The sequence below is a fragment of the Pezoporus occidentalis genome, unplaced genomic scaffold, assembly GCF_034315485.1.
Source record: "Pezoporus occidentalis ecotype Australia unplaced genomic scaffold, CSIRO_AGI_Poc_V1 ctg2, whole genome shotgun sequence".
In the NCBI taxonomy this organism is placed as follows: Eukaryota; Metazoa; Chordata; class Aves; order Psittaciformes; family Psittacidae; genus Pezoporus; species Pezoporus occidentalis.
This window is the reverse complement of record NW_026913855.1, coordinates 17547448-17562652: the sequence shown is the minus strand read 5'-3', so window position 1 is coordinate 17562652 and position 15205 is coordinate 17547448. Positions and strand designations below refer to the sequence as shown.

The 15205-nt window shown below is 38.1% G+C and overlaps 1 protein-coding gene across 3 annotated transcripts in view; it reads right to left on the bottom strand.

The window, feature by feature from the left end:
* CDKAL1 (CDK5 regulatory subunit associated protein 1 like 1) overlaps nt 1–15205 on the bottom strand; it is a 392748-nt gene that overhangs the window by 144056 nt on the left and 233487 nt on the right. For all 3 annotated transcript variants that reach the window (XM_062618034.1, XM_062618036.1, XM_062618035.1), the window contains exon 9: nt 12642–12808. In XM_062618034.1, coding sequence (XP_062474018.1) covers nt 12642–12808 — 167 coding nt within the window. The remainder of the gene's footprint in view (nt 1–12641; nt 12809–15205) is intronic.

Sequence of the window (15205 nt, the reverse complement as noted above, 5' to 3'; positions counted from 1 at the left end):
ACAGCATAGATACTCTGTCTGACAACACATACGGCTGCCAGACTTAAGGTTTTAAATTGCAACTATTTACAAATTCTTTCCAGACCATTAATCGGCAATATTAGTCGCGCATCTAGATTTTCTGTCTGTATTTCTACAGGGCTGGCCTAGGTTGTTCAATGAGAGAGTAAACATCCTCATGCTTTTTAATTTTCAGGTCCCCACCTTTTAAAAACACTGACTTTTAGAGCAAGAAGAGAAAACACTCTTTCAGCACACACCTTTCACCTGACAAACTTGCATACAAAACCTGAACTCTTTCAAATCAGTTTTTGAAAGCAGTTTTGAAAGGTTCTGACTAAGAAGACTCTGTTACATAAAAATCTAAGAGAAATGGTTACATTATTCAGGGGGATATCTACTCTATCTCAGGTATGTAAACTAGACATTACTGTAATAACTATACTGATAATGGATAGCATACAATTTGATGGACAGAAAGGCTGTGTGCAGTGAACCTGGCTCTCAGTGTAAGCTGGAGTTAGCTGGCTTAGTGAATAAAAGAGTAAAGAAAAGGCAAAATCCAAAAATCTAAAATGTGTTTTCCTACCTAGAGGATCTCAAGAAAACACCCAACCAACCCACTAGTTGCTTATCTTATGGTAATGTGCAGAATCCTGAGATCAAACGCACATACAATACACATTACATTACTTGCAAACCCTCATCCGGCCTAGCTGCTGTGGTCACAGGTTTCAAGTATGTTCTTGTCATGATTTAAACCCAGTCAGCCATAAATCACGCAGTCTCTCTCTCACTCCCCACCACTGCTTCTTGACCTCCCCCTGCTCCCAGAGGGATGGGGAGGAGAACCAAAAGAATGCAACTCCCATGGGTTGAGATAAGAACAGTTTAGTAACTAAGGTATAATACAAATCACTACCGCTGCCACCAATAATAACAAGGGAAGAGAATACAACACCCCACCACCTGCCGACTGATAACTTGCCCCAACTCACCTGACCAAGCACCAGTACCTAGTCCAACCCCACCGTGCCCTAGCCCTTCCAGGTCACTCTCAGTTACATCCTCGGCATGACGTGCTGTGGTATGGAATACCTCTTTGGTCAGTTTGGGTCAGGTGTCCTGTCTCTGCATCCTCCCGGCCTTCCCTCCTCCCTGGCAGACCATGAGGTTCAGAAAGTCCTTGGCCAGACCAAACATTTGAGCAGTCACTAAAAACATTGATGCTATCAGCACTGTTCCCAGGCCGAAAGTCAAAAAAATAGCACTGCACCAGCTACCAAGAAGGAGAAAAAACGACTGCTACTGCTGAACCCAGGACAGTTCTGGACACTCAAAGCAACTTCTAGAAAAGAGGATGTTGTAAACAACTTTTTGTAGCACCAAGTCTTTTCTTTGCTTACTTTCTATATGTAAAGCCACATAAACAAGCTGCATGTGCTTTAAGCACTGAATTCCCTTTAAGTATCTTATTTTCAGGTACAGACATGACTCAAAGGCCCTAATGATAAACTGGTTTCCTACCAAGTACTTCAGAATCATAACTATTAACTTGGTGAATTTAGCAGAGCATAAATTATGAACACAAATTATTAACACAAACCAAACACAAGACAGAAACACCCGATGACTTGCTGTCATTCACTTTTAAGTACCACTGGTGTTCTTAAATTTAGTGTTTGTAACTAGAAAGTTGGAGTGAGCAGTTCAGAAGGAAAGAGAATAACAAACTAAGTAAAAGTTTTTCATGATTACATCAGGATTCTGGATAAATCAATCTTCCAAACCTTGTAGTGTTCAGATATAAATATCACACTCAAACCCAGAGCTTTAAGGTAAGATCGTTCCAGTCTTATCTTTTATCCTCCCCACATCTAAAAAGACACTGAAGTACTTCACCACATAGGTTTGATTAAGTTACAGCTATGTGCTGAACAATCATACTTAGTCAATGCTGACAGATTTTCCCACGCCACAGACTGCACACAGAATACTAGGTTTCATCACTTAATAAAACTATTAGTTAATATCCCAGAGAGAACTTGAAGGACATCATGGGCTAACACATAACTGTACTTCACAGTGTCTCAACATTCTAAGCTTAACATCTGTTTCCTGTTGGGTTTTAATTTTTTTTTTTTACAAAGTGCTTTGCATTACTAGATATAATTACATATTTCAGTTAGAGGGAAAAATGCAATATAGAATTTTATTTCCATCTGGAAACAATAAATGAGCAACTTTCTGAAATTGTATGACTGTGAAAGAAAATTTCTGTCTTTAATCATGAGTGAACCAGCTGATTCCCTTTTCCTTTTATCCCCTGGAATCTAATAAGTCTATGAACTAAGGGAAGCACTACACAAAAATGACATTTCATGTAGGAATGAAAAGGTCAAATAGTAGCCCAATTTCGTTTAAGCTGACTTTACAAAAAATAAAAGCCACATACATTTGGAGTCTAACAATGTATGTAAACTATCTTTGAGTATACTGAACACACAGGAATTTACTTTTTTTTTTTCCCAGTTCTTAGCAGCTGGAGTACATCAGAACCCAAGGCACGTATCCAGGAAGATTTTTATCTAGTCAGTGTATTTTATCCTAGCAATTACAATACACAAGTTTAACCACCTAACCAGAAAATCACTCCTTCTGTTTGTAATGACACCATGCGCAACCACAGAGAATCATAGAGAAAATAAACATCAATATCTGTGCATCTTTATGTAAGCACTAGAAAGCTGTTCAGACAAATATCCCTTCCCCTAACCTGAAGTAGGCAAAAATCCAGGATTTGAATTCTGTCTCATGTTTGAGTCATGATGATGTGAATAACTTGCTTCCTAGTAAAAGGATTTTGTCCTCTGCCAGCAGTGAAGCCCAAATGAACCCTCACCCATATGGAAACATGACAAAATGGCACTCCCTCAAAACTTCTTTCCCTGTGGCAGATGTTAGTTTGGGATATATCATGAGGGGTGTCTACCAACTGTTGTGTTCCAGAGGCCCAGTGGTGCCACTGACAGCATGGTCTGGATAAAAATCAAGTCGCTGCAGTCCATTTTATAAATTCCTGTGCTGCAGCACAGCTCAGGAACAGATGTGATGTAGAGGTGCAGGCTTGGCAACGATGACACAGTCTGATCAAGCCTGGAAAGCTCGTAACAGTTTTGTTGAAACTAATGAACAGGGAACCTTTTCCCTACTTCCCACCCTTCATGGGTAATGTGGCTGTAAAACCCGAAGAAGGTGTAGGATGTATAATGGCAAACTTCGCCAAGGACATGGGCAATGCCTCCCCCTCATCTATGTATGAAGTGGGAGAGATATAATGAAGCCATATGATGGGCAAGCTTAGCACAAAGATAAACTGAGGTCATATTGGAGCAGTTAGAAGCCCACACAATTCTGACCAATGTAATTTGAACCTTAAAATCAAATCTTTGGGTTGTCAGATGGAGCACAAAAATCTGTTTTGTCATACAGGAAAAATGTCTTCTACATTACCAAACAAAAACCTGGTATTAGCTCAGGCCACCCTTAGAAGTGGATATAAACCAGACTGCAAGCCATGATTTGTTGACAGAAAAACTAGCCGTGAGAGCCATATGCTCAGCCCTAGCTGTTCCCAGCTGTTCTCCTAGATGTGGGATCTCTCTACTGCTTCCAATGTCATAAAATAGACAACGGTAGCTAGCTAAGAAATTCTTCTCCCTCATGGCTATCTGTTAAGCTTCATCTCTTAAAAAACAAATGAAGCCATACCAAAAACATCTACATACCTTCATGCCATATCTTCTTTTACACCCCCAACATCAAGTGACATCCAAATAACACACCACCACAACACAATACTGTATTTCATAGTTCAAAGCTTCAGTTGAAGTTTGTGGCATCCCCTCCCACAAGTCAGTGCACAAACAAGGAAATGCACAGCACAAAATAATTACTACCTGTTTTTTAAACACAGAAACATCAATAACTCTTCTCTCAGTTAACAAGTACGCGTTTCTCTCCAAAATATGACTTAACATGGATATACATGGTATACCAAAGAACAGAGAGAGCCTCTTTGCAGCGCATAAATTTTTGCGGTTATCTGGTAAAAACAGTAATTCCCAGTACAGCTATCCTAACCTGGGTTGCCAAAATACTTCAGGATAAGAAAATTGGTATCCCTATTGCAACCCGCTTCCAGTACTACAGTAGGACTTTACATCAGGTAAAACATAAAGCATCAGCATCTACATTGGGTAAATGCCTATTGTTCACTACTCAGCCTGTAAGGAGGCATAAGCCCACATGCAACATCTGAGTTTCTGCAAGTGTCACCAAATCACAGCTGATTAAGCAACACATTCAGCATTAATAGCACCACAATGATTTCCTCAAGGTATTGTACACTTTCAGTTAGGCAAAAACTGATGGAAGTTGTGTGGTTAGAAACATGCAGTAAATGGTTCAGTGCTTTCAGATGAAAGCTGTTAACTGTTGCTGCTGCAGCCATCATTACAATCCTAAAGAGACTTTGTAGAGCTTCAGAGTGCTGTTTGTCCAGTTCCAATAAACAGATTCACTTTAAGGTGAAAAGTGCATTTAATTAATGGCTAGAGTCATGGCTTACTGACTTAAAGCCAGCCAACCAAATAGCTAATCCTAATTCCTTGTGAAATGATTAATTCTGATGTGCTAGAAAATACACACCTTTTCATTTTCTCCATGGTGCTAATTTCTCACCATTAAGCATTCCTCAAATGAAATATTTTTTTTCCAGAAGTAAACTAATACTCCTTTTTGCAGTATGTATTAGAAACACATATTGGGAAGTTGCTTAAAAAGGTGACTGCTTATTGCAACAGCAAACTGCATCTTTAAATAACTCTTCATCTCATTCATACTTCATGATAATAAAAGCTTGACAATTAATTAAAGCATAGAGAGGTGCACACAACAGGCGAGTAGGACTGTCACACTACCTTGTCGTGTTCAGAAACATGCTTGAGTGAACTGGATTGCTAGATTCACCCATACCATGCATATGTTCACCCCCTCAGAAATGAAAATCTCATACAATAAAGAATTGATAGTTTCTGTGCAGAAGGAAGTCACGGAATGAAGACACAGCCCACCAGGGTTCAGCTGCACTGAGACAGAGCAGTGCCAGGAAGCCTCCCTATTGTTTCTCTCTATTTCAAACAAGGAAGTACAATATCTAAGCATCTGATTTAGCATGTTACAGTAGAAGAAAAATAGTGGGAAGTTTTAATCAAAATCTAAACCTTTATGCAAGTGCTACCTCTTTCTCTGAGCCGAGGTAATTTTCATGGCAAAACAGAAAAAACATATTCTAAATCATAATGACAAAATTGCATCATAGAATTTGCATTCTTCAATACTCCTTGCACATTTAACATAACTAAAGTAATTGAATTTAAAGACTGGGTAGAAGAGATTTTATATCTTTTCCTCAATTTACAATAGTACAGAAACCCAAAGCCAATATTGTTATGTGTATAATTTTATTAAAGTTCTGAGAACACATTGTATGTCCTTTTTCTCATTTTTAAAGAATAATAACCTCAAAAAAAAACAACAAACTTTTTTTAAAGCAAATGCCAAAGCCTAATGAAGATTATGTAGATGATGTTGCAAAGCACAGTGAATGTGACAGCTCCTCTATCAAAGAAAACAAAAGGGTTTATGCAACTAGACTAGAATCTTTCAGAACAGCAAGGAGAGCAGTTGGTAGAACCTTACTTATTATAATAGAAATAACGAGGAAAGTGAGATCGTATCTCAGTGAAGGCAGAAATGTTCCAAGATGGCACGGTTTGCTATGCAAGCTATATATTTGACAATAGCTTCTACCTCAATGACTTGCACTTGAAGCTAAAATTCCCACTTTATTTAGCAAAAATGCTGCTTCGCATATATGTACTACCCGTTCTTCAAACAAACCACTCAAAGGTGATTTTTATGTTCTGCTAGTGATCCACAAATGAAGTAATCCACAGCTCCAAAAGTCTGCTAGGATGAGACAGTATTATAAGTACTTGACAGACAACCTGACACTCAGCACGAAATTGAGTGCGGATCTGTCTGTATTTAAATGCTATTAATTCTTGTGATACCTAATAAGCAAGAGAAACATTCATATGAGCAAAGCATAATTAAGGTACGGATAACATGCACAACTTTAACCCCTTTTTGGAACATAATTTTTATGCACAAATTATTGAATACAGCAGAAGACTAGACACCTGCATAAAATATTCTATCTTGATGGACAACTGAATCTTGCATAAATAAAAGCAATTCTTTCTCTGTTTCCCAAAGCATTTTTCTACTAGTGTTACAAAGAAAGGACCTTCATTCCCACTACCACAAATATTTCCTTCTACACTACCTGGGCGCAAACCTTTATTTTTCATCAAAGTTCTAAATACAATAAAATTAATGTTTTTGAGAACACCTTAGATTCATAAATACAACAGAAAAACCCTCAGGAAGGTTAAGATGAGTTCTTATTCTGACATTGATTAAGCCAAATTATATTCCAGAACCTAGAAGCCAACATGTCACGAAGCATTTCTGGACATTAGGATCTGCTGAGTCTGAGATCTTCAAAATCTGGATTAGAAAAAGTGGTGTGACAAAACATATTGCAAAGCATAGCAGAGATTCATCCCTTTCCTAACCTCATAATATTCACATATACATTCACTCTGGGATGAATTAACCTCTGACAAAGTTCCCATGACGCTATATCTTAAGGAGTAATTTCAAGATGTGCTACATTTGGAAACCCCAAAGACAACACTTTAAGAGGAATAACAGGAGAGACAGTATTTTAGTACCACCACCCACCCCCCCTCCCAAAAAAAAAAAGCAACACACAGTGTAAGCAAAGATGCACACACAGCTTCCACAGATGAAAAATACCAAAGGAAATAGCGAGCATCCCTTCCCATTCACCCCCCTTTTTCAGGAGCCCAGATGCAACCGCCCCTCTCATCCTCTCCTTAGTATCCGAGATATCTTTCAATTTTACTGCTAGCAAGACAAATACAGTTTGCATAGAGAGAACTATGTAATTACAGCAAGGCAAAGTTGCATGGTCCACCGACTACAAAACACTACAGGACTCTCAGTAATAAGAGGTCAGGGGCTTAACTATTCATTTATTTAAATGTCTGCCACAGTTTTCATTTTTTCTGGTCAAATCAGTAGATTTTAATTGGGGCTTTCAAACATAGCAGTCTATGAAAATGACAAAAATAATACTAGAAACACAGGAAATACATGCCCTCCAGGCTTTTTAATTCCTGAAATCATGCTGCCCTTTTATTTGCCATTGAAGAACATGTGCATATTATTCCCTTCTTAAACGCATTTCAAATCAGCTCGCTCTCTAGCTTATTCAAAACTTGAGCTTATGCACAATGCTCAAAAACATTCAGTGCACTCAGAGGAAAAAAAGAACAATATGAAAAAGAGAAAAGCAAATTAGTAGTTTTACTGTAATACGTATCTATGTGCTGTGGCAGGTCACATTTGAGGAAGCCATCTGCAGGGTATCAGCTTCAATGAGGTTAAGGAACATAAACGCCAAGCTGACATGAAAAATCAAAGCAAAAGAGCAAAAAAATACTACTGCAACTTGCAGTACACTTGGCACACCTTATGCATTTAAAGACACTGCCGCTATGCAGACTCCATCTCAATGGCTGGTGTATCACTCAAATGTCCTGAATTAATAACGGAGATAAAGCCCACACAGATGGCATATGGTACGGTTTGAGACAGACTCATTTTGACAGGTGACAAAGATGACTACTCATCTAGTCATGTGAAATTAAGCACTTACGGGAATGGCAGGTGTGAACTGCCTCCTTTATACAGATTTGGAAGCATCCCATCATTCACAGAAAGTGCTGTACTAAAATCCCAGAAAACTCTGGAAGTACAGTTAATGTTAAATCTGCGAGGTAAACTAAGGCTGAAATGCAAGCCACTGACCCATCCCAGTCTGGATGATTCCTGTTTGATTTGGACAGAACCCTAGATACTGAACAAGAAAATGAAGTTAAAAACCCAAGTAAAAGTTAAATATATTCAAGGCAAATATTATTCTCTATGCTGCCAGCATTAACTTATTTCAACCTGCTATACATTTACCCTTATTTTTTACTTTTTGGACTAACTCGCATTCAGTGTTTACTACTCCTGTTTTAATGGATTTTTTTCCAACCTTCTCTCTCCACCAGTCACTACAAGTGGATGTAAAACACTCTCACTAGAAGAACAGCTATGAAGTTGATAATATGATTGTAGAATGCCTGGAGATTACTTACAAAGCAGGATGTATACCATATGTACTTTTGGTATATGTTGATACTATAGGACAATAACATCTTTGCTACCTGGCAGTCTAATTCAACAGTCACTCTGTGCTAAGTCATATGGGTAAGAGTACACAAGGTAACTACACATATGCATTTATTGCAGGTTTTGCTAGAACTATAAATATTTACTAGGACTATAAAATGGACCCCAACCTTTTCTTTCACCTTTAGCATTTTATAAAATAATTTTTTTCAAAAAAGAGCTAACACATTTCCCCCTGATCATAGTTCATGTCCATTTAATAAAAATTTTCTGCTGTGTAGATAAAACTCCAAGTTTTTGTCAATGCCATGTGGAATCGACATATTACGAGAGAACAGACACTGGATAAGACACATATCTCAAAACTTCAGATAAGGAAGGTATACGCTTTATGATGTATACATTCAAACATACTGCTAAGACTGTGAGAGTGCACTTTGGGAAATGCAATATTATCTCCATTGGTTGGCCAGATTTTCTCTCAGAGAAAACTGAGGATGCCTCCTGCAGCTAAACTGCAAACTCCAATTTCTTTCTCAGTACCATGACCAAGAGAAATAATGTTGGGGTCTCGGGTCCTTCATTTCTTTTAAATACACCAAATAAACCTCTCTGTCATAACAACAAACCTCATGCAGAAGAAGTCATGCTAGCACTGCATGTATACAAATGAACGTGTTGATTGAAAGCAGCAGTGAAACTATGAAGTGCAAGTTCCCTCTTTCCTGGCCACAGGTTTGCTCAGTCTGCTGGGTAACTCCAGGGTGGACAAACTAAATTCACTTCCAAGGAAATCAGAGCACTGGCCACGCATACACAGTGAATGTGCTCCAAGCCCTCTGTCAGAACACAGGGATTCAAACCAATGATCTCTCTTTAAAACAGCTTTCTACCATGGGTAGTTTGAAAGTTACATTTTTTTGAAGACTCCAAAATGCAGATAATATAGATAGAGTGGCTTCACTACCAAATTCTGCAATTTCCTGATCTGCTCTTCTAGTTTCATTTAACTCACTAATGTAATTACAAACTTCATCTGCAGCTGAAGAAAACAGCAAATAAAAAGATCAGTTATTTTAGATTATACCCTGAATAACTGTGATAAAAGTTCTTTTTCTAATGACTTAGCTCAGTATGCAACATATCAAAGCGTTCAATCTTTTGCATGGCGATAAAACACTGCAAGGTTCCAAATATTTCCTTCTTTGCAAATAAGAAGGCCCAACTGAATGCAGAATTTACCGTTTGAAAACACATGGTTGCTTCTCACCCCAAAACTGTTCATGCTACATACATCTGTAAGTACGTAAGGCACTATTACCCCCATATTTACTGAATAAAATCCTAACAGGATTGAATTGTCAGACCATGCCACATGAGCATAATTATGATTTTAATGAGATTAACAGCCTCCCCTGAAATGATAAACATCTTTAAGGACAGAACAGCATTTACCCCACAGTAGTACCTGAAGGCACTGGGTATACTCAGTATTTTAAACTCAATATTTTAAATCATATGAAAACTTAAACTGACTCCCTACCTATAATAAACCTGAGTTTGAACAACCACTGGCCCAGGCCCCCAAATCTACCAAGCTGTCCAGCATGAGAGCCTCAAGGCCAGCTACAGCACCCACACCTTTCCTTTGGCCCCTCCTCTCCTCTAGTCCCATCCCTGTGACTAGCTTCCCAACCCAAGGGAGCTTTCTTCTTCTTTCTCCTCCTCCCCTTGTGCTGGCCTCCAGCATGAGGAGAACAGCAGTGTTCTTAGCAAGTGGATACTAAGAGACTGATTCTCAGATACCTCGTTCTGATATGCGGCATTTTCTGTGCCTCCATTGTTATTTCCTGGGAACTTGTGAGAGTAGGCACTATATTAATGAGCGAAAAGATTCACAGGGCCAAAGCCCAGCCAAACACCTGAGCATACAGTACAAAGGAAACATTGCAGACAGCTTAAACAGATCTCTGATCATAATCCAATGCTGAAAATATCAGATTTTCAAAAAAGATACATTATTGGAACAGTTTCTTCCTTTTCATTGGATATAACTAACACATGATTAGTACATTTTCCCATGCAAAATCTTTTTGCAGAAAGTCAAACAACATCCTAGTTAGCAACATGTCTTCTAAACAAAATAAATTGATGAAATGCAGCACGTTTTTAAACAAAGATGTTTGCAACTAATAACAGATTAATACCTTTCTTAGGAGATAACTACATCTGGATTTTATCCTTATCAACTGACATGAAGGTTTATCAATTCCTCATTTATTTTGTTACTTTTTAAACAAGTCATAGTTTTACCCTTTCCTCAGCCCAAAAGTTAAAAGCACATTCCCCATAAAATGTTTATTTTGTCTGGTGAAAATGTATACAGGAGACTGCTTACATCCCCTTGCTATCTTTCAGATACAAGTCTGGTAAGCTTGGAACAGAGGACTAGACAAAAATGAAGAAGGTTAAGTTTTTACAAATTTAGCTTGACAAATTGTCAAAATTATTTCACCAAATTACAAGCTCAGAAATTCTTGGTCATACATGAAACACAGAAATTTGATTAAATGATCTTTAGAAAACATCATATAAACTGAAAATTGTATGAAACACTGCAGAAGCCAAGCAACAGCAGATGTTGCTATTGTACAAGAAAGCTGGTGTACACATAATGCATGTTCTGCACAGCGACGTTCAATGCATTTTCAATAGGCTTTCATGAATTCCTCTGCCATCACACTTAAAGGTCCATTTTTAAAGAGATTAGAATACTTTTCCTGAATATGAGTCAGGTCAAAGAGAGTCTGACCCAGAGCACTTTCTGGAAAATTTAGATATGGGAAGATTAGAGATCATAAATCAAAACTTTTACAGATTTGTGGCATGCTCACTCACTAAGATGGTTACCGATTGAAAGAAACCAATATACTTTCCACCTTCCTTAGATGATATAAAATTACGACTACTGCAGTGTCCTTTAGTTGGGTAGAATAGCTGCTTATTTCCAGCAGCTGATTTTTTTTTTTTTTAAAAGAGTGCTGGGGGAGGGGGAGGCAGAAAAAAAAGCTTCTGATAGTACTCATAAGATGAGCAGCAGTGACAAAAAAGGCAGTCTATGCCAAAACACTTTTAATAATGAGAGTTAGAAATGAAAGCAAAGACACTAACTGTGAAAATTGCTAAAAGCTTGATTCGCTTTTGTACAAGAGGCTGAAAAACGTTCAAATAACGAAACTTGCAACAGATATCAGAGCTTGAGACAGAATGCAAATCTCTAAAAACCACAACAAAACCACTTCCTAAAGATTTCTGTTCAGTGTGTTGTTAAAACTCTATCATAGTGAAGGGTATGTTAAAACAAAGAATAAATTAGCAACCCAGGAGATTTCCTGCAATCTTCTGCAGCTTGTATTCTTTAGCTGGTGAAGTGAACAAACTGCTTACTCCTATCAAGATGAGATTCCTCTAGCCTGTGCACTTCAATAGGGAAAGGTACAATTATGCCTCTCTGGTGAGAAAATACTGTCCTTGACATCTCAAGAAAACGTAAGTGCGCTTATTAATTCTATAATATCTTTGGAAAATCAGCACAGATGCCAGCTATTGTTCTGAATATTGCTGATGCGCATGGTTACAAAATTTACCTTAAGCTATATCCTTCCCTGCTCCTTCTATAAACAGTTCCTATGAATTTCACTAAATTAATTTGGTGACAGAATCCAGACAAACCTATCTTTGAGACAAAGCTCTCACTTCCTGCTCTTCATACACACAATATCGTTTCAAATCCACTGTTGCACACTTTTGTGCTTCTAATCTCATTGAACTACTTTGTTACTTTTTGTTTAAATCACAGATACACACTTAGAATTTCCATTTCCTATCATGGAAGATCTACAGACTTTCACAATACCATCTGACACAGGATAATGAATATGTCACTGAGTGAGACTAGCACACAGTGTTTTTTGGAAATACTTGACTGAGGTATAGCAGGAAGACAAATTTAACCCCATTGCTCATCACCTACTAATGATGTTTCCTTTAGTTCTTGAAAACACTAGACATATAAATGCAACATCACTATAATAAAGTTCCACTGGTCAGAAACCCCAGTAATATTATTATTTCAAAATTATTTTAATATCTTAGTAAGTTGTGGTGTCAGGAAAACTGCTTAACACTACTAGTCTAACTCTATAAATTTACTTGAAGCCCATAAATGATTATCTTTTCTTTCTTACCTCCAGATGCTCTAAAATATAGGGAGGGTTCGTCATGCCAAGCCTCAGCATAGCTCCCTCAGGAATAGCTTCAACCAGCTTCCACAGAAGCGTAGGGAGGTCTGTGCCAATGTCTCTGCCATAAGCCCCTGTGTCTTCACTGGTCAGCCATATCTCACAAACACCCTCTGTGAATAAAAGAAAGAGATAATTAACAAATCTGGTTTAGAGCTGTTTATTTTATCATACAGCTGCTCACTCTTTTTAATGCAGTATTTCACAAGGCTATTATGCAGCCAGACTGGGTATTCAATTGCAAAGGGGAGGGAAGGAGAAGGAAGGCTTATCCCATGGGTAGCAGTGGGTTATTAAGTTCATTTTATGAGCACAAGAGTGCTACAACAATGCTGTAAATTATCATTGCTGCAGAATGATTAACATTCACAGCCAATAACTAATTCTGTGCTGCCTCTACAGCAAGTCAGTCAAGTTCAGTACTTTGCTCTATTGAGGCTAATCTACTAAATACTACAAGTGACATTAACCAAGAAACAGTTTGCATTAATGGTTGTTACTAACAGTTAACTTACTGAGTGGTAAGCTTCTAATAAGCAAAAGTAGCTCTAAAGCACAGTGATTAACATTCTTCCTGTAATAACCATTGAAAGAAAACCCACCTTGTATTCTTTAAATTATACAATTAGCAATGCAATATTAAGGTTGTATTGAAAATGTTTGTGACCACTGCATGGCTGTTATAGTGTGGAAAAACTGTTTCCTGGCAGTTAATACTTCATTTTCCATCATGAGGGCCTTAGGAAGTAGTATATTTGATTTATACTGTAAATAGTGACCTTGAACACTGATATTTGGTAATAATATCCTACTGCTCAAAGAGGGGAAAGATTGCACCACCCTTTAATAACAGTTGAAGGCAGCAAGGTTCCATGCAGTCACTTCTGTAAGTCAGTTGAGCTTCCATCCTTCCTGCAATGCAATCCATCCCCCCCTTCCTCACTGCCCCAAAGCAAGAAAAAAGCCATGAAAAGCAGGGTGGGTGGAAGACTCCTCTGATTCCCAGTGAGATGAGACACCATTAACTCAGTGAAGAGTTAAAATTGTAACACCAATGATGAAACAGTAAAGAAAACATCCAAACACTAGAAGATGCATACTTCATCAAGGCACTGCTTGGACCAGCAGAAAGTTTATCACAAAATGCACCTGTTTACATTACAAATAGTTAGAATGAGGAAAACAAATGTACACAGACTCTAATCACATAAAAAGTAATAAACCTAGAAAATGGAAGTTTTACAAAAATGTAAACTCAAGACTGCCTCTCAAACTCAGACTATATAAAGGCCGACAGCAGGCTATGCTGAGCACCAAAATTACTTGTTCAGAAAGATTTTCAAGGTAATTTATTATGTAGAATAGTAACAATACTAAGAATACTTCAAAATTAAAGGTAAACCAAGAAATTAATGACTTCTTAGGTTTTACTTCAAGAATAAGTTAGTGAGAGAGATGTACAATTCTATTCTTATGAGAAAGATGGTGGAAGTTCTTGAAGTTCTCTGGTTATCCACCTTGCAGTCACAACCTTGTAGTCACACTCAAACTGAGCTCCTCCGTGCCTGATCAGGCATGCAGAATCTGCTAGCAGCATACAATCAACTTTGTATTACACTGTAGTTGCGCACATTTTTGGAATTCACCTCACCACAGGCAGTATTACACCATGACACATGTGCTAGGGTTTGCTGCTTGTCCTACATTTTCCTAAGATACAAACAAAAAAAAAAAGTAATGAATTATGTATGCCACATTTTAAAAATAAGAGAAATATAATGAATCTCAAGAATGTCTCACTGCTGAATTTCTTAGTGAAGCAGAGTAATTTCTACTTCTAAGCTTTCAACCTAACTAGTTGCTTTTTTCTGGTGGTGGTGGTGTTTTTTCGTTGTGGTGGTTTGTGTTTTTTTTTGCTTGTTTTGTTTTTGTTGTCCATCCCCATGCCCCCCCCCCAATGGCTAATGGAATAGTGCCTCACAGTTACCATATGAACACTGGGGGGGGGGGGGGAAGAGAGAGAATAAATCACTAGCTACGAATGGAATAACATTCCTGTGGAAAACAACAGTGGGCTTTTAAAGCTGCATAGGTGGGGACCATTAGCCCCCTGGTGGGCTGAAACTTCAAATTAAAATCACAAGAGGAAGCAGCTGTAATAGTAAATCGGCAACAACAGGAATAACCATCTCATCTGCTCTCCGATCAGGGTGTTGAACAACAAGCAATGGGAATAATTCATGCTGAGCCAAGGATGTAGTCTTAATATGGGGGGGGTGGACACCTGTATTTTAGTCAAAAGTTCATGTCCCAGTTTCAGCCTGGCAAAATGTTACCTGCGAAGACTGAATATTGCTGTCAGCACTGAGTATTTACAAGTGAAGTAAATTAACTTTGTATACAACTGTACATCACAGATGTTTGCTGTTAACTATTAGGCTGTTCATTCTAACCCTTTGCATCCTGAGTTTAGAAGACTAAACTTACACCAGGTACGAGGAGAAAACAAC